Genomic DNA, 20,824 nt, shown 5'->3' with positions numbered 1-20,824 from the left:
TCTAACATCACCATCTGACAGAAAAAATTTCCTTTCTCGAATGGTATTGTTAGTTTGCGTGGGTGTATTTTGATTCTCCAGAAATTTTCGATTCAAGCCATTGTTTACGTTTGGTTGTTCCGCCTATTTCAATTGTTGGTCTGGATATCTACTCATATCAAGCTGAACATTGCATTAGGTCCTGAAAAACATTGACAGATTCTCTTCGTCGACTCTTTCTTTGTAGCCCCACGGCCATGTAAAGACATTCGCAGGTATTTTCAGAAGACAGATCGATAAAAGAAGCTTTTATCTAGCATCTAATACGACAAACACAACAAGAAACGGTTATGTGCTCAAATTATTAACGAAAGAAAAAGTCGCCGAAGAGAATTGATCAATGCTACTTAGGACCTAATGCAATGTTCAGCTTGAATCTCTACAGATCGACTGACTGGCCGCTTGAAGGAATCACACGCACCACCCACAAGCGAGCATTATTGGTGGGAACCGAGAGTGGTGAAGGTCGCGAACAAGCTCGTCGTCGAAACAAAGCAAGGCAAAATTATTTAATAATATCAGTGCGGTCCACTGATCTCCGCCGTGCTGTTCGATACGAGCAAAAGTGGGATTAGTCATCTCACGCACTGAGGGGAATACCCCCATCAGAGATTTTGAAGTGTCTGAAAACAGTGATTCGCGATAAAAAAAACTGATTAGTCCTAAGATTGTCAAGAAAACGACCGAGAGAGTGACAGGTTTCAGCCGAAGAAAATTTATTCTACTCGAGGTAAGTAAGTTATAGCGAATTTGTTTACTATCGGGATTGGAACCAGTTCCAACCCAGGGCGAAACCCTTTTTATCAGTGCGAACCTCAACCTGCGGTAGGTTTTAAAAACTGACGTTTGTCAGAAAAAATGCAGACCCAATCTTGATACCCGATTCAGGTTGAAGCCGTTAGATTATAAAAATAGCCTAAGGGTATTTTATACATATTTCCTACATTGCACGAAAAGACGTCACGCCGAGTTGACTATTGTGCGATAGTCAGCAGTAATGTGTCAAGTGGAAGGCATCCTCGTTTCGTTATGAAATTGAGTCTACTTCTTGGGTCTTCCAATCTACGGCAGCGAATCGTGACGGCGACCTTGTTGTTTACACTAGTTCTCTTATTTTTTGCTTCTCCCACTACACAAACATAGGCTTAGTCAGATTTTCTTAACTACCATCAGTAGTTAGATTCGCAGTCAACAAGTGCTGCAACATCATGGATATCTTCATTCCGATCGTAATATTTTTCGTGCTATTCATCTTCTTCACGCTGTGCGGGATGTGCTGCAAGCGACGGCGAGACCAGGGTGCCGTGATAGCCAGTAAGTACCCGTCAACTAATGACGGGAATTCCGATTCCTAACAGAACCCGTTTTCTTTTAGCCCCGGTTGTGATCACGTCCACCCAGCACCATGTGGGCCCGTATCCGGTTCATGTTCACAATACGACTGCGCCCCCACCGGCCGGAGTCGTCATGCAACATCATAACTCCGGAATGGGAGTCTACCCGATGCCACCGGCACAAGGCATGCAGCAGCCGTTGTCAGGGTAAGTAAAATTCGCGTAATGAATGATTAACTCCCACTGATAAACGATTTGCCTGCATTGCCTTAGAAAACAAAAGTGCTATTTTAGCAAAGTTGTTCACTAATACAAATGGGAGCTACGAAAGCGATAAGGCTCTTCGTTCTTTATTTGTGCCACCATCACATGCGAGTTTACTTGTGGTAGAGAGTGAGTACGCGAAGCCATTCAGCGCAATCAGATGGTCGCAAATGAGTTCAATACTTAATTGACAGGGCAGATTTTCAGGCTAGTTAGTGTACTTTGCCGGGCAGTGCAAGGGTGCTAGGTATAAACGCGCGATTACAGTTTGTTTAACGATAATTCCTATCAGCAATAATAGCGATCTCATGTGAATCGATTCATTTACTGCCGGGAATTGTTGGTATTTGAGGAAGAAATAGTTGCAATTCCTGTTTTGGGATGGAGGAACAAATCAGATATGGTAACATGTTTCTTTATTAAGCTAGAGCTTGAATTGTTCTGTGATTGATAGGTGGTAGAGTGTCAGTTTGGCTTTTTTGATTGCGTCGATGACTCATTGCAGAGCTATGAGCTGTGAAATGATTAATGTAGGTCTCATGAAATTGAGATGAAACTCTTCTCTTTTGGTTCATCTTTTGTTTTTTTTGTTTTTACGTCCCTGGGCTTTGGCAAAACCTTGAGATAGTTTAATTAGGCTACCAGGTCCCAGGGCTGATCTGGATCTTTACCACATTGGAAAGATGCACACTAGTGTTGCCAGATCAGTGTTGATGCTTACCAAAAGTGAATTTGGACCCGCTTATAAAAGCATATTAACAGATTAATCATCACCGTACATTGTTTATTGCTCTGTACTAATAATAAATGATTAAGCACAGCATTTGATATTTTAGTAGGAATGCTGGATTTAGTCACAGTAGAAATCATCTGCTTTTTTTTATAAATCTTTTATTGAATTGAATTTATTTCACGTTTGGAAAGTATCATCACAAATATTCTGCACTCGATCTACAGCTTGTGGGCGGGAAGCGTTGTTTTTGTTATTTTTTTATCTATTTAGTGACTCTACTTCTTAGAAATACGAAGCGAAAGACAAATCAAGAATTAAGCACAAGACCTTCAAGAAAACTAACAACACGAAGTCTGAAAATGGCAATGTTTCATTCAAAACGTCAAGTATTTCAAGAATATCGGGTGAGACCAATCTAAGTGTATTTAATCTTATTTTTGTGTAGTAGGATATTCAATTGAACCACTCCGGGTTATTATGATGCTGTATGATCTTTTAAGCATTTTTCCTAAATTTTGGGATACAAGGGTTTAAAAATTATGAAATCATAAAACAAGATTTACAGGTATTGCAAAACATGGTCCTCTGTACGTTTACTTCCCAACTTTTACTAATACTACTGTTACTCCGACTATCCCCTACTTGAAACACTATTCCTCCCTATCCGGCATCTTAAGATCTTAAGGTTCAATTTACTTTGATGCTTTTTGGAAAATTTCAAAAGCAGTTTTTTCTGACGCATTATTTCAGATTGCAAAAAGCTCGCACTATTCGATTCCTTTTGATATTTTACACAAAATGACGCGAGCTTTTTGCAATCTAAAATAATGCGTCGAAAAAAACTGCTTTTGAATTTTTTAAAAATGCATCAAGGTAAATTGAACCTTAAGCAGGATTCAATTGATCCCTGTTATTATTATTCTATGGTGCCAAATCTTTACCTCTACCCTTGTGCCGTATGGACAGTGATGTTTTACTGGAGACCTGGCCCTATGACCTATAGTCGCTATATTCATAGTCTGGCGGATAGAATTTCGATCTACCAAAATGCGGAACCAATTCAATATATTGTAGACCAACTATTGAAAAGGTACTATCAACTATTATAAACAAAACGTTGATTATTCTTTCCTCGCCAATCGAACGCAAAATACCAGCATCGTCGGATAGGGGAAACTTTCCTCAACCCAAAGATGGTGTCAGTTTGCGTAGGCAACTTTGAGTCACGAGAAAATGGTTTCCGAAGTTTTGTTCGCAATAGCTGATGTGCTCTTTTCTGTTGTTGGTCTTGATTTGCTCGATTGGTTCCGCTATTTGACAGCTCAATTGGTTCCCGAGATTCTATCCGCCAGACTATGAATATAGCGACTATACTATGACCCCCTTCTGTGCTTGAAAATGAAAATGAAAATGAAATCTTTTGTTTTTGTTTTTACGTCAAACATCATGCAATGCATGGCATTACCATTTTATGAAGGAGACGCGTGGTTCATGCTGGAAATATGCCCTGATCAATTATTATTCTAACGAGACTTACTAACAGTGCTGTCATGGTAAATTTTGAGCTGCTCACTCACTAATTTTTCGTAAGTGCGCACCCCGATTACCTCAAATCCCTATCAAGAGCACACTTAATTGAGTTCCTTAACCCTTTGTACCTTTAAAAAAAATAATGCTAAGTTCATTGCCAAAATCCTTCAGAACGGGTATTAAATAAAATTCGGAATATGTCTCAACTAAGAGGCAGACTTATCAAGAATACTTTAGCCTGGGATCATATTGTCCCCAAGATAAAGATAAATTTATGGGTTTTTAACATCATCTGAACTGCCGATCTACGCATAAGAGTCCCACGGTGCATAAAGATTGCATAGAACATGGGACAGTTATGCATATAACGGTAGTGAAAGAACTCGTTTTCTGAGCACAACGATATTAAAATCAAGATTTAAAGCATAATAATACCTTTTTTTTTTTTTTTTTTTTTTTTTTTTAACTCTTTATTTGTTACAAATTCAAAATAAATTACATTTCATTTTAACCTAGGTGCTCCAGTTACTGCAGTAACGTACCAGCCTTAATTGTTATGATATATATCTAAGTGTTTTTACATTGTTCATGTCTTGGCAATTCAGTATTTTAAACAGGTTTTTTAACCTGCATGTCAGTATAACAATTGATATCTTAAAACTAAAAACTAAAACTAAATCTTATCTAAGTATAAAGGGAATTAATCGTCGCAATTGAGGATTGCAACGATTTTTGCCTGAAATTATTAATTATTTTGTTGGACATTTGTTCTAAAGTCTCAACATTCGAAATTCTATGTACTTCGGTAGTACTGTACCAGGGAGGCAACTTCAAAATCATCTTCAGAACTTTGTTCTGTATCCTTTGAAGTGCTTTTTTTCCTGGTAGTGCAACAACAAGACCATATTGGCACAGCGTAAAGCATGGCCGGTCTAAAAACTTGTTTAAATATTAGAAGTTTATTCGTCAGGCAAAGTTTGGATTTCCTGTTTATAAGAGGATACAAACATTTTATATATTTGTTACATTTGGCTTGAATGCCCTCAATGTGATCTTTAAAAGTTAATTTTTGGTCAAGTATTAATCCAAGATATTTCACTTGGTTTGACCAGGAAATTGGAACTCCGTTCATAGTGACTATGTGACTACTACTAGGTTTCAAAAAGGAAGCTCTAGGCTTATGTGGAAATATTATAAGTTGAGTTTTGGAAGCGTTGGGAGAAATCTTCCATTTTTGTAAATAAGAAGAGAAAATATCTAAACTTTTTTGCAGTCTGCTGCAAATAACACGAAGACTTCTTCCTTTAGCGGAAATGCCTGTGTCATCAGCGAACAAAGATTTGTGGCAACCCTGAGGCAAATCAGGGAGGTCCGAAGTGAAAATGTTATACAATATAGGCCCAAGAATGCTACCCTGAGGAACTCCTGCCCTAACAGGTAGTCGATTAGATTTGGAATTTTGATAATTTACTTGAAGAGTTCTGTCAGTTAAATAATTTTGAACTAATTTCATAATATAAAGTGGAAAATTAAACTTTTTCAATTTAGCAATCAAACCTTCATGCCAAACACTGTCGAATGCTTTTTCTATGTCTAGAAGAGCAACTCCAGTTGAGTGGCCTTCAGATTTGTTTGAACGAATTAAATTGGTAACTCTTAAGAGTTGATGAGTAGTTGAATGCCCATGGCGAAATCCAAACTGCTCATCTGCAAAAATTGAGTTCGTATTGATGTGAAGCATCATTCTATTCAAAATTATCTTTTCAAAAAGTTTACTTATTGAAGAAAGCAAACTTATTGGACGGTAGCTAGAAGCTTCAGCTGGATTTTTATCCGGCTTCAAAATTGGAACAACTTTTGCATTTTTCCATTTATCAGGAAAGTATGCCAAATGGAAACATCTGTTAAATAATTTTACCAAGAAAGACAAGGTACTCTCTGGGAGTTTTTTGATGAGGATATAGAAAATTCCATCATCACCTGGAGCTTTCATATTTTGAAAATTTTTAGTTATAGACCTTACTTCGTCCAAATCAGTCCCCCAGGAATCATCAAAAATATTTTCCCGAGAGAAAATATTCAGAAAATCCCGAGCAACCTGATTCTCAATAGGACTAGTAAGACCCAAACTGAAATTATGGGAACTCTCGAATTGCTTAGCAAGTTTCTGAGCTTTTTCCAAATTTGTGATCAAAATTTTACCACCTTCTTTAAGCGCTGGAATTGGCTTTTGAGGTTTTTTCAAAATTTTTGTGAGTTTCCAAAAGGGTTTGGAACTCGGGTCTAATTTAGAAATATTATTTTCAAAAGTTTTGTTCCTCAGGGCAGAGAATCGCTTTTTAATTTGTTTTTGCAAATCCCGCCAGATAACTTTCATGGCAGGATCGCGTGTTCTTTGATATTGTCTCCTACGGACATTTTTAAGACGGATCAAGAGCTGAAGATCATCGTCTATTATAATTGAATCGAATTTAACCTCGCATTTTGGTACTGAGGCAGCTCTTGCTGCAACTATAGAAGTAGTCAGAGATTCAAGAGCATAATTAATTTCATCTTTGGTTTGCAAAGGAATGTTTGGATCGAAGTTATATTCCATAAATGTTCGATACTGCTCCCAATCAGCTCTATGGTAATTGAAAGTAGAGCTGTTGGGATTACAAATTATTTCTTGGGATATTTCAAAAGTTACTGGAAGGTGATCAGAACCGAAGTCAGCATGGGTAACCAGTTGGCTACAAAGTTGACATGAATCAGTTAAGACCAAATCAATAGTGGAGGGATTTCTTGCAGAAGAAAAGCATGTTGGGCTGTTTGGATATTGAATAGTGTAATAACCTGCAGAACAATCATCAAACAGAATATTACCATTGGAATTGCTTTGAGCATTATTCCATGAGCGGTGTTTTGCATTAAAATCACCAATAATGAAGAATTTAGACCTATGACGGGTAAGTTTCTGGAGGTCACCCTTGAGAAAATTCTTTTGCTGGCCTACGCATTGGAATGGCAAATAGGCAGCTATAAACGTAAGTTGTCCAAATTTTGTTTCAACAGAAACCCCCAAAGTTTCAAAAACTTTGGTTTCAAATGAAGAAAGTATTTTATGTTTGATTCGTCTATGAATAATGATGGCAACGCCACCACAGGGTCCATCAAGACGATCATTTCTATAAATCAAGTAATTTGCGTCCTTCTTAACCTTATGGTCAGGTTTAAGGAACGTTTCAGTTATAACGGCAATATGCACGTTATGAACTCTTAAAAAATTAAATAGCTCGTCTTCATTATCTTTAAGAGATCGAGCATTCCAATTTACAATATTTAATGCTTTAAAATCCATTACTGAATTTTAAAGTCATGACAATATTATTTGCAAATTTTACTCCAGTTTGAATAGCATCAAACATGGAGTTAGATTTAAGCATATCAGAAATCATGTCAATTAATGAATTCTGTAAAAATTCCATTTTGGGGGCAGTAATGCTTCCTAAGTCAAAATTGTCAAAATTTCCGTTAGAACGTTGGTTAGTATTTTGATTTCTACCCGTTGCAATAGCAGCATAGGTAGCTCCATTAACTCCCTGAACATTGTTAGCAGCGAGGGGAGTAGGTACAGATGAAACATTTGAAGCAGGGGAGATATTTGTACCTACGGGTACGAATGTAGAATTTGTTCCTCGCTGACCGTTGTTAACAGCAGAGGAATTTGTACCTGGTCGGAAACGTGGAGCGTTTCCTACCTGACGGCTAGAACGAGATTGTAGGATCGCTTTGCGAGTCTTACATTCCCAAAAATTGGATTTGTGGTTTTCACCACAATTTGAACATTTAAATTTCTTAGGATCTTCCTTCACAGGACAGTCGTCCTTTGCGTGAGAGGAATCACCACAATTCATGCATTTAGCTGGCATGTAGCAATTTTTAGTTCCGTGACCCCATCCCTGGCACTTACGGCACTGAGTGAGGTTTTGGAAATTTCCTCCTGTCTTCCTGAAGTGTTCCCACTTCACTCGGACATGGAGCATAAGGCTAGCTTTTTCTAAGGCCTTAAGGTTGTTTAGTTCACTAGACTTGAAGTGAACTAAATAAAAATCATTAGAAATCCCGTTGCGCGAATCGCCAGGACGGGATTTCATTTTCATTTTGATTACTTGGAGTGGCACAACTCCAAGTAATTTTGCCAGTTCATCTTTGATCTGATCCAGGGATTCACCACTGGGCAGTCCTTTCATGACAACCTTGAACACACGTTCAGTTTTGGTGTCGTAAGTAAAAAATTTGTGCTTCTTCTCAGTAAGATACTTGAGAAGACATTTAAATCCGTCCAAGGTTTCAGCCAATACACGGCATTCACCCCGACGTCCAATTTGTAGTGAAAACTTAACTTTCACAAAATTCAAAAGTTCCATGCGAAGAGCATGGAAATCGGTAGTGGTTATCACAATAGGGGGAATCTTTTCCTTCTTGGCATTAAGCCGGGAAAGTTTACTAGAATTTTTCTTGGATGATGGATCATTCTCATCATCCGTGAGCAAATCAAATTGATTACTCAAATTAATTTCATCAGAAGGGGGGTCAAGAGTTTGCCCCTTTCTTTTGCGTTTAGGCGCCATGGCGGCAGTAAATTTTTATCCAAATCGACTTCCAAGCAGATTACTATAAGAATCTGAAGGATCGAAGAGGAATTTTCCAAATCGATATCCAAGAAGGATTACCTCGGGTAGGGTCCAAACAAGGATCGAAGAGGAATAAGAGTTGAACAAGGTAGAAATTTTTTTTATAGGTTGAGCACTGAAAAGTGCTGTTTAAATTTGTTGTAGCTTTAGGTAGTAGTAACACTTCCTTCAGCAAAAAGCAAATAGATCCGCACGGCAAGAGAGCACGATGCGGACTGATATAATAATACCTTCATTGCTGCGTTGCGTTGCGGAGCGTTTGTACCGGAGCAATTCGTAGATTGCATACTGGCAACTGCCATGTATCAACTTTAATGCTCTTATTATGAAAGTGGATTGGATTAGAATGACTAACTTCATCGATTTTACAAAATAACGCAGCGCTCAATCGAAAAAAGTAGAAGGGTCTGTGCCTTGGGGCACGAACGGAAGCTTGACGTAGGACCGCTAGTGGACGGAACAAATATCAAGAGCATTTAGTTCTTTTAATTGACCGATCATCTATTACCTTAACTCTTTCCGTTTTTTTTTAATTGTAATCGTATCAAATGTGTAGTAATTTTTTTCAAAGAGAAAGTTGATGAAGATAATCAATCAAAATCACTTGCACCCCTGCTTCCAAGTTTGGTTACAAGATTACAACTCTGGTGAGCATTTTGTGTAGTCGTTGAGGCGTGTGGTTCCGAATATGGACAAACAGGCACAGATAAATTATATTCCAACTCTTCACTGTAATAAGCTTGTTGGCCTTGAAAAGGGCCATTTTGTTGCCTGGTGATGATTTATCTCCGAAACCGTACATAGTGCGTCTGTCGGTTCAAAGTGTAGACGACATCCATTGGCCGGTTACACCTTCAGCACACCTCGTTGATCAGACCAGAGATACGTTTGACACCGCCACGGCGAACCTGACGACGGATGGCGGTTATCACGAAGAACCTTGCGATGACGCTTAGCACATTTTTTACCAAGACTTTTTCCTCCTTTGCCGAGACCAGTCATTGTTGCTTGTTAGGTAGAAGAGTGGACTACCTAACCTGCCACCACCTTCTTACTGCTGCTATTGCTGCTTCTGCTGCTTGCTCACCACGCCGTCCGAAGCGAAAATGAGTTGAGGCTAGACAGCAGCGCTCTTTTATATCTTTTCAGGTTAATGGGGGTGTTTACACTTATGCTATATCATTAGCGCTAATGAGCTAGCTTCTAGCAAAAAAGCCCACTAGCATAATGTAAATAGGGCATCAGCGTCTACCAGCATGATGTTTCAGGAGCAATTGAAATTCGTGCTAGTGGGCGAGTACACTAGCGCTAGCAAATTCGCACAGATGTAAAAACCCCATAAATCTGAATGATGTGCAACCAAGTGGTACTCGATTATGACGACTGGGTTTGGGAAAAACGTTTATTTCATGAAAACAGTGATACAATTATTACTTTTTATTTTTACCTTGGGCAATGCTTGACATTACCACTTTTTCAATAGTTTCTTGTTGAAAATCATCTGTCGGAAGCATTGCTATTCATGCGTAGTAATATTTCAGATCGATTGGTGATAAAATTATTAAAATTGGTCCAGGGGCAGCTGAGTTGTTAATGTTCAGAATATTTCATAATTTTGTTACATGTTCCATTTTCAGTTTTCACAAAGTGAACCCCATTTAGAAATCACAGATGTAGTCCTAAGCCAAAAAAAACTCATCCGTGCAAAATTAACGAATTAAAATTGCTATCCCTAGCAATTTTTACAAGATTGATTTATTGTTTAAATTTTCTGAAAACCATTTTCTAAGTTCAATTTTAGGAACACAATCATAGTGATCGTTAACTTTGCTCATCAATTGCACAAGTATTCGTTTCAAAAATATTGTTAGAAACATTTACTCCGAAGACAACATACCTGTAAAATGCATTATTTCAATGCAAACCATTTTTTTTGTAACGCAATTCCAAACATTAGAATTCGTTTTCCTTAGCAATCAACTGGCTTTTGCATGTATCTGTGCGTAAGCAGTCTCCAGGTGGAAGAATGTGATTTGGAATGCTAGCACAAAACAGAGAAGCGAAAAAAAGCCACACGACTGGGCGATCCACGAAGGAATTAGCAAGAAGAACCATCAGCACCGAGAGCATGATCAAGCTCGCGCGTGACGTTTTTCATTCGCAATAATTGATGAATATTGTAAGATATCTTTTGGTATTTCAATTAGAAGTATTCTGCGAAAATTATCGATGATTGAAAACGGATGTAATGATTATTCGGCAATGTCATCTATTATGAAAGTGCTTGAAAATAAATAGTAAAAATATGTCTAAATTGAAAGTATTTCTATGTCGTGTTGGAAACGCGTGTATTTGTGAAATAATAAAAACAATCCTGATGATTGTGGGCGTCTTAGAGGAATACCTGTATAAAGAGAGAGAGAGAGAGAGAGAGAGAGAGAGAGAGAAAGATTAGTAATTTCCATTTAATTCCACTACCTTATTGTTTTTATATCTTTATTAAGGAGACTTTCAGCCCTGGGCTGGTTCGTCTCCAGTACTATATATTATATTATTTATATTATATTACTGAACATCAACAGGCGTTATTTGCCCCAATGATGTAACTTAAACTAAACATGAAAAGTACTAAAACAAAACATCAATAAGTACATAGTTAGTCATCTCGTAAAATAAAGGAACATTACTAAACAAACTAAACTGATCTAGAAAAAACGAACTAAACCTCCGGCGAAGCAGCTGGCGAGTCAGGTCAAAATCAAACAGTGCGGAGACCCTATTGAAGAGTCTCTATAAACCACCGCTTGCACCGAACATGCTATAATTAGTTCGCTGTATGGGCAGGCGCAGCATTGAATTATTCCGTAGGGCTCGGGGTTGAACATTGATGTAAATTTGCTCAAGGAGAACAGGGCAATCGGTGCGTCCTTGCAAAATATCCGCAATTAGCAATGCCCTTTCTGTATCTCTTCGGACCGACAGGCGCTCCAGATGGATCAGTTGCAAACGACTTTCGTAGCTAGCCACGGCAGTTTACGTAGCGCATATCTCAGGAACCGTCGCTGAACAGACTCATCTCTTTCGACACCGTTGTTGTAGTGAGGAGTCCAGACAACCGAGCAGTATTCTAATATGGAGCGAGACAAGGAGCAGTACAACGATTTAAGGCAGTAGATATCCGTGAAGTCTTTGGCAATCCTGAAGATAAACCCTAGAATTCTGGAAGCTTTGTCGACGGCGTGCGAGATGTGCTTCTTGAAAGAGAGTTTTGTATCCAGAATCACGCCTAGGTCCTTAATTTGGCTGACGCGCTCAATTTCAGTGCCTAGCAAAACATACTTGAACATAATATTCTCTTTCTTGCGCGAAAAAGAGATAACCGAGCATTTGGACGGGTTAACCTCCATACGATTCAGAATACACCATTCTCTCTCTCTATTTATAATAAAAACAATTCAAGTGTGTGTATGTGTAAGCTAATTCAAGGATACTCTGTGAAAGTTTCAGCCTATTTGATGGAGGTTTTCTGATATATCTGGATATTTTTAAAGATAAATGGAATATTTTTCAAATCAAAAGGTTCCTCAATTTTCACAAGTATTTGAGGATATTCTGCGAAAATTTCAGCCTATTTGATAAAGGTATTCTGATATATCTTGGTATTTTTAAAGATAATTAGATAATTCCATGAACTTTGGCAGAACTTCCCTGAACTTTGGCAGGACTTCGCTGAACTTCAGCAGGAGTTCCCAGAACTTTGACAGGGCTAACCCTGAACTACGGTAGGACTGCCCTAAGGTTCTGCAGGCCTTCCTTGAACTTCGGCATGAGTTCCCTGAATTTCATCAGGACTTCCATGATTTCCAAGAATTGAAATGAAAGGACTTCCCTGAACTTCAGCAGCCCTTCCCTGAACTTCGACAGAACTTCTTTGAACTTCGGCAGGACTTCCCTGAACTTTGGCAGGACTTCCCTGAACTTCTCTGAAGTTCAGTAGAACTTTTCTGAACTTCGGCAGGAGTTCCCTGAACTTCGGCAGGATTTCCCTGAACTTTGTCCTGAAGTTCAGCAGGACTTCCTTGAACTTTGGCAGGACTTCCTTGAACTTCGGCAGGATTTCCCTGAACTTTGGCAGGACTTTCCCGAAGTTCAGCAGGCCTTCCCTGAACATTGGTAGGACTTCCCTATAGTTCGGAAAAAATTCACTGAACTACAACAGAACTTCTATGAATTTCCGCAGAACTTCCCTGAACTTCAGCATGACTTCCCTGAACTTCGGCATGAGTTCCCTGAACTTCATCAGGACTTCCATGATTTCCAAGAATTGAAATGAAAGGACTTCCCTGAACTTCAGCAGCCCTTCCATGAACTTCGACAGAACTTCCCACAACTTCGGTAGAACTTCTCTGAAGTTCGGCAGGACTTCCCTGAGCTTCGGGAGAACTTCTCTGAACTTCGGCAGGAGTTCCCTGAACTTCGGCAGGATTTCCCTGAACTTTGGCTGGACTTTCCCGAAGTTCGGCAGGCCTTCCCTGAACATCGGCAGAACTTCCCTGAACTTCAACAGAACTTCTCTGAATTTCCGCAGAACTTCCCTGAACTTCAGCATGACTTCCCTAAACTTCGGCATGAGTTCCCTGAATTTCATCAGGACTTCCATGATTTCCAAGAATTGAAATGACTCGGCAGGACTTCCCTGAACTTTGGCAGGACTTCCCTGAACTTCGGTAGAACTTCTCTGAACTTCGGCAGGAGTTCCCTGAACTTCGGCAGGATTTCGTTGAATTTGTCCCGAAGTTCGGCAGGACTTCCTTGAACTTCGGCAGGATTTCCCTAAACTTTGGCAGGACTTTCCCGAAGTTCAGCAAGCCTTCCCTGAACATTGGTAGGACCTCCCTATAGTTCGGAAAAAAAATCCCTGAACTACAACAGAACTTCTATGAATTTCCGCAGAACATCCCTGAACTTCAGCATGACTTCCCTGAACTTCGGCATGAGTTCCCTAAACTTCATCAGGACTTCCATGATTTCCAAGAATTGAAATGAAAGGACTTCCCTGAACTTCAGCAGCCCTTTCCTGAACTTCGGCAGAACTTCCCACAACTTCGGTAGAACTTCTCTGAACTTCGGCAGGACTTCCCTGAACTTCGGTAGAATTTCTCTGAACTTCGGCAGGATTTCCCTGAACTTCGGCAGGATTTGTCTAAACTTTGGCTGGACTTTCCCGAAGTTCGGCAGGCCTTCCCTGAACATTGGTAGGACTTCGCTATAGTTCGGAAAAAAATTCCCTGAACATCGGCAGAACTTCCCTGAACTTCAACAGAACTTCTCTGAATTTCCGCAGAACTTCCCTGAACTTCAGCATGACTTTCCTGAACTTCGGCATGAGTTCCCTGAACTTCATCAGGACTTCCATGATTTCCAATAATTGAAATGAAAGGACTTCCCTGAACTTCAGCAGCCCTTCCCTGAACTTCAGCAGAACTTCCCACAACTTCGGTAGAACTTCTCTGAACTTCGGAAGGAGTTTTTTTTTCTTTATTTTTGTGATTTTTAGCCGTAGGCTAGTTCATCACAGGAGTTCCCTGAACTTCGGCAGGATTTCCCTGAACTTTGGCTGGACTTTCCCGAAGTTCGGCAGGCCTTCCCTGAACATTGGTAGGACTTCCCTATAGTTCGGAAAAATTTCCCTGAACATCGGTAGAACTTCCCTGAGCTTCAACAGAACTTCTTTGAATTTCCGCAGAACTTCCCTGAACTTTAGCAGGACTGATCTTCGACAAGGCTTCTCTGAACTTGGGAAGGACTTTCGGTAGGGCTTCCCTGAACTTTATCGGGACTTCGCTGAAGTTCGGCAGGCCTTCCCTGCCTACGGTAAGACTTCCCTGAGCATTAGTAGGACTACCCTGAACTTGGAATCTTGGAATTGGAGTTGCCATTTCAGCAGTAGAATTATTCAAATCATACTATAAAATTGCGTTTACGAATATGTTCAAAATTTCAATACCTCCCATTTTTCTAATTTGCAATGCTTGTTGGTATTGGTGCATTTCGAATTTGGGTGTGGTTTGAACGGGTGTGGATTCAGTATCAACGGAAAAGCATTAACTTTCACCTTAAGGAAAACTATTTGGGAGTGAATAGATTTCCAATCCACGTTCAGAACAGGAAAAGCATGACAATTACCATTGCCGGTCAAGCTCATCTTCTCCGTTACGAGGAAAATAAAGAATGTTGTTGATTTAACATCTACTTAACTTGAGGCCAGCGACTCACCGACGCGACGTTCCCATAGATGCTACGGATTTGGATAGTTGGGTAGGAGATGGGTCAGGATTCACGTAAGCAGGCGATGCGACCATAGTTATTGCTTTGTTTTGGAGAAGCTTGGGAGTAAATCCACGATCTTCTACTCAATAAGCAAAAGCGGCAACCGCCAAGCTGGCCAGCTGATTAGTTCAAATTCCAATACTGATTAAAATAAAATTTTGCAAGCAAAAAGGAAGCATCTTAAGGTTCTACAAAGGGTCATTATTTTGTTTACTTCTTCTTTTTGAAATATTCTTCGATCATCATTTTCTAAATGTATTGGTAAAATTCATTGGAAGTGCATGTCCCCACGCCAAAACTGCCCATTTTTCATAAATATCAACTGGTATGGTGAGGAAAACTTAACCATCTCTTTTCTTCCTTCATTTCAATACAACAGCAAATGTGATGTCACACTATCTAGTGGATAAGAATGTAGCAGACAAAACATAAGCACTGCCAGACTGCGCTGTATGCAAGTTTGTTTACACCCCTGAGCGGGAAAGTGTATAACAGGCTACGTGCACTGCTGCCATCAACCCTGTTAGTGTTGAATTCAATCTTCTGTGACTTTTTTAATTGGACCGGTAAAATGTTTAAAATGGTCAATTATGTTTTATTTAATCAGTTTTTGATATTTATCCACCATTAAATACATCCACTCATCTATGTCAATAAGGCAGACTTCGCAATTAATTGTTTAAATAAACCTAAATTCATTGCTAGAGGCAATACATCTGGCACCGCTGTTTCAATGATACTTTCACGATTGCTAGCAAAGCAGTAAAGTAGAAATGGTTTTCTTTGTGATGAATTTTGTTCACCAAGAGTTTTGTGAAGCAGTTGTTTTGAGTTTCGTGTATTCGATTGCGTTTAATTGTGCTATACTTCGAAGAACACAAGTAAGTAAATACAGTGAATGTATTTTACCCAGGAAATTTTCGTGTTTTACCCACGAAATACATGTTTTAAATTTTCGTATTCATAATATATGAATGTATGTGTAAACTAATGATGATGATTTTATGATATTTAAAAAAGAAGACGAACACAAAATTACTTACCCTTTGTAGAACCTTAACCGAATATGTATGCAGGGTAGGTAGCGTGCCACTTTTTAGTGACTTGGTCACTTTTTTCAAGCCAGTCACTAAAAAGTCTCCAAAGTAGGCCAAGTCACTAAAGTAACTTTTTCTTGTAATCAGTCACTATTTTCACTATTTTTTAGCGTGAATTTCTTTCAAGATTGATCATTCTTTGCTTTGTGACGTCTTTCTCTATCTACAGGATGTCTACCTATTTTTCTAAATAAAATTACCTGATTTTTCCAGGTTTTTCCATAACTTTAACGGATAAATTCCAGGTTTATAATAAGAAAGCTATTTTATAAATGCGTTAAAAATAAGCTTTTTTTTGGTAGATCAAAAACAACAGCAAACGTTTTTAAGACTTGGCAATCAGTTTTAAAGAAACAGCTTTATAATCAAATCCATTAAAAGTTGAAGTTTAACACATATTAATTTCTCACTTAATGATGTAAAAAAAATAAAAAATACTTCGATTTGAGTAAGTCCAAGATCTAAAATTATTCAATATCTTGAAGTTTCGTATTCTATGTACAAGTTCGAGATATTGAAAATTTTCAGTGTACCGGAATCAAGGAAAAAATAAATGATTTATTTCAAGTTCGTAATTAATTTTATGAGAGATTAGAGATCTTCAATGCAGTCCCATGAACTTCACAACAATTGTAGGCACTTTGAAGAAGTATTGAGTAATGAAAAAAAAAATGCTGAGAATTTCAGTGAAGCTCCATAAACAAACTGCGGGAACACAAGGGAAGTCAATTCGCTAAAAGTATGGGGAACTTACTGGAAGCTTTATGAACCACAAAGCGGTTCTTTTAGCATCCGAAAAATTTCAAGAACTTTTATGAAGTTTCTTGATTTAAAGAGAACTTCACAGGTGTCAAACGAATTTGAGAATTTCTATATTTCTCAAGTTCGTTCCCCATGAGGGTTATTGTGCAAATTTTTAAGAAGTTCTACACTCATAAAATAAATCACATAACCAGTGGAAAATATGCATGTGAATTTCACATAACTTTCATGTGATGCAATAATTGGAAATTGCACCACTAAATCACAAGAATCTTATGTGTCCAATGAAATCTATATAATTTCTCATATAGAATTTCTTACGCTATGTGATATTCAGATAACAATCATTATTTTTGTTATTGGAAAAATATTATGTGCGTTCCTAATAGAAACTAAGTGAAATCTTTTTTCAGTGTAAGTATCTCAGAAAAACTAGATCTACACACTTAATCTAGTTCGGTGAAATCTCCAACAGCCGATTACCTCGGCATTTACTTTTGCTGATATCTCTGCAAAATATCTGTTTGTTAACTGATATCTCAGCAAAATGTTATTTGTTAGCTGAGTCTCGGCAATTGTTGTACTGAATCTCAGCAAAATAAATTGCAGAACTGCTCGGCTATTGGTATTTCGGCGAAAAAATTTAAGTGTGTAGAGATCTTTGGGGGATTTCAGATCTTAAGAGCAGTTTCCGTAGCTTTAGTTCAGACTTTTGAAGCAGTTTGAAGATCTATAATCGTAAATTTAGAAAAATTTAAGATAGTTCCATGATGTGCTGAAAAAAAAATCGAGAACCCTTAAGATGTTCCGATTCAGGGATGTACACAGATACCTTCAGAGAAATTATGAAAACTTCAGAAATATTTCAGGACGTAGGGAAAATGAATGTTATGTCGGCCTAAATGCCCCCAATTTGGGCACATACATAAATTCAGCAATCGACTAAATTTTCAGATTTTTAGCGATGGGCCCAATCTTAGATCCATAGGCCAACATTAGAAACATTTCCCCTATATTATATATTTTTTTAACTTATTGTTATTACAGTAGATATACAGTCAGATTCATAACCAAATAACCACACGTTTCCTTCAATTTTCAGCTACAACCAGGCTCCTGGCGGCTACCCTCCGCAGCCATATCCACCCCAGCAGCAGCAGCAGCAGCAGCATCAGCCATCGCATATGCCAATGCCCATGCCGATGCCCATGCCGAGCACGGCTCCCCCTAGCGTAGCTGCCCAAGCGATGATGAATCCCCCGAGCTACGATTCGGTCGTAACGGATAACTACGCCAAACAGGCACCGTACAATCCGCACTTTAGCGGACAGTAACCAAACGCGGCTCATGTGCTCGATCAGACGACGATTTGCTAGTCAAATCCCCACTATCTAGCTGGATTATGACCTCATTTTTCCTATATTTTCGTAAATTACCTGATCAAAAACATTTTTTTTTTAAATCACTACTTCATAGTCAGATTATGTTTAATTCATTAAGGCCATATAATCGTATGCTAAGACGAGATTAGTCATACATTCGATGTTAATAAAGTTGAAACAATACTTATGGGACGATGGATACATGTTGTGAAACACGGACTTGGTGAATCAAGAACGGTGAACTTCATTCCGTTGAGGGGTGAGCTAAATGGCAATCGAAGAGCTAGGACTGAGATATTGAGAGGGAACAAGAAATAAGCGCGACATACCTACCTACTATATACATTAATATAGAAACGTTATTCATATTTCAACAGCCAGAAAGGCACTTTGCAGGGGTAGATCCCCTGTAGCCAACCGAAAGAAAGAGTTTTAATTTGTTTATGTGCGGTTAATTGCAATTCCATATTAAATCAATAATCTACAATATAAGTGCATCGATGGATTAATGTACATAGAGACAACGATTGAGCCGGACGCGAACCGGAATCGATTTTATTTGGTACCTACTTCATGCACTTCATGTATCTTACACTCATTATGCAAATATACTGTTCTTTTCTTTTGATAAACGATAGACGCTTGAGGAGGGGAAGCATTTTCATATGATGACCATCCTGTGTTTCAGCAGTTGGTTTCGAACGGTAAATTCCGGGGATTGGCGAGTGTCTACGGACGGGTCATACCTCAGAACATCCCGGCGGTGCCGACTGGGATTGAACCTAGGCCTGCTGGGGTGAGAGGTAACTCACACATACATTTGATTGGATTCCGATTGCATGTAATAAGGGTGGGTGAGCCAGTAGTGAAAATACTAAGCCAATTTATTAATTAAGCAAAAATATACGATGTATACACAATTGTTATATGTCAATCTATAGCTTTCAACCCTAAGGCTAAAAATCTCTTAAATAATGTTAAAAAAAAAATATGTATAGCTTTCAACCTCTATTTTGATAGAAACATGTTACATTGTAATAAAATTGCATACAATTTTAGAAAACTCATCCTCCATTAATAGGAACACTGTTCCAGTAGTTGTGGTAGTTGCTAACTTTGGTTCCTATGATAGTGGAATGTGTTGGTCTCTTATGGGTTCCACTATTATAGGAACACTACCGCAACTATACTGCCCATAGTCGCATATCAGTCCCATATGGATAGGAAATCAAGCAAAGATGGGACTGATATGCGATTATAGGTAGTATAGGTGCAAAGGAGTGACAATCTTAAGGAAATTTAATGATTTTCCGTAATTTTTGGGCTAATTTTAAGTTTGGAATATGCAAATATGCTTTATTTTAGGACAGCTACCGATGAAAAATAATCTTATTCGGGTCCTCCTCACTATTCCGGCATAACCTCCATACCGCAACTATACTACCCATAATCGCATATCAGTCCCATCTTTGCTTGATTTCCTATCCATATGGGACTGATATGCGATTATGGGCAGTATAGGTACACCACTATTACTGGAACACCTACCCTATGTGTCTCACACATAAATTTCATTTGCGTAATCACATTGCAAAAATCTATGTGTATGACACATAACCGAAATTATGATCAATTCTCTCAGAATGGAGCCCAGGGCTGAAAGTCTCCTTAATAGATATAAAAAAAATCTCACAGTGTGGTAAAGATTGAAAATCGGAGCATCACAAATCTTGCATGAGACTTGACAATCGGGTAGCGATTTCGAGCCAATTTGCTGTCAAATCCGAGCCAGTTGCTGATAGGTCGATTTGACAGTAGCAATCGTGGAATAAAAAGGACAGAGGGATCAAATCTATAGATAAGCGGAAGCACAAAAAGTTGTTTAGGCAACAATGAGAAAAACTTGTATTAGGGTTTTTGATCTAATTTCCGTCCTACTAAGCACAACCCGTGCTTTACCTCTCTTTTCTGAACGAATTTAAACAAAAAATGGAATATTTCTATCAAAGATGACTTGCAAATTTATTCACCTTTCCATACGTACCGTTGGATTTGATAAAGAGTCACAAATTGATTAGATATTGTCAAAAATCTAGCACTGCTTCTTGCTTCTAAATTCGTTCTACGAGTTTCAATTCCGTCCTAACGCATTGAAACGCCATTAGATTTTCTTCGTCCAACGGATAAACGTAGAAAAAGGGGATTCGCTAGGAGCGCTTCTTTTGTTTTGAGAACAATGAGCGTAAATATTCATACAATGCGGTCTAACAGGGTTTATGTTGTAGCTAATGAACTAGCGCATCGGAACAAACCTATTATTGATTTGTGCACGGTAAAGTCATTGATATTATTGATCGATAGAACGGAAATGGGCGATTACTACGAAGTAGCGCTCTACCCTACTGGCATCCGTGAAAAATGTTCATGCCATCATAGAGCTCTTTATTGTGCAGTTAGGTTTTGTTTTCCTTCGTGCGCAAAAGTTCAAAATTAAGTGCAAAGTAAATCTTTGTAACAATGAATCGAGGAGAGGTTTTCCTTCTTCTGTTTTCCGTAAAATAAATCGGAATGTGAAGTGTGGAAAGCGTTTTGTCAAAGATATTTAATGAACAAGATATTCCACTAATCAATTCCTCGAACAAGGCAATGGATACACCACCCTTATGTGATCGCAGTG

General features: G+C 38.6%; 1 protein-coding gene and 1 long non-coding RNA gene across 2 annotated transcripts in view; one reads left to right on the top strand and one right to left on the bottom strand.

The window, feature by feature from the left end:
* The window catches only part of LOC135713752 (uncharacterized), a 511,705-nt gene that overhangs the window by 316,262 nt on the left and 174,619 nt on the right, over positions 1 to 20,824 (bottom strand). The gene's annotated exons all lie outside the window — the stretch shown is intronic.
* On the top strand, positions 518 to 18,779 carry LOC135713748 (uncharacterized). Its single transcript, XM_065236979.1, has 4 exons — positions 518 to 769; positions 1,183 to 1,353; positions 1,415 to 1,580; positions 17,868 to 18,779. The coding sequence occupies exons 2-4, from the start codon at positions 1,248 to 1,250 to the stop codon at positions 18,097 to 18,099; spliced, it is 504 nt and encodes a 167-aa protein (XP_065093051.1). The 5' UTR covers positions 518 to 769; positions 1,183 to 1,247; the 3' UTR covers positions 18,100 to 18,779.

Source organism: Ochlerotatus camptorhynchus, unplaced genomic scaffold, assembly GCF_037179485.1.
Source record: "Ochlerotatus camptorhynchus isolate MF236.1 unplaced genomic scaffold, CSIRO-AGI_Acam_v1.1 ptg000577l, whole genome shotgun sequence".
Classification (NCBI taxonomy): Eukaryota; Metazoa; Arthropoda; class Insecta; order Diptera; family Culicidae; genus Ochlerotatus; species Ochlerotatus camptorhynchus.
The sequence above is the reverse complement of the archived record's forward strand: the minus strand, read 5'-3'. Positions and strand labels throughout refer to the sequence as shown.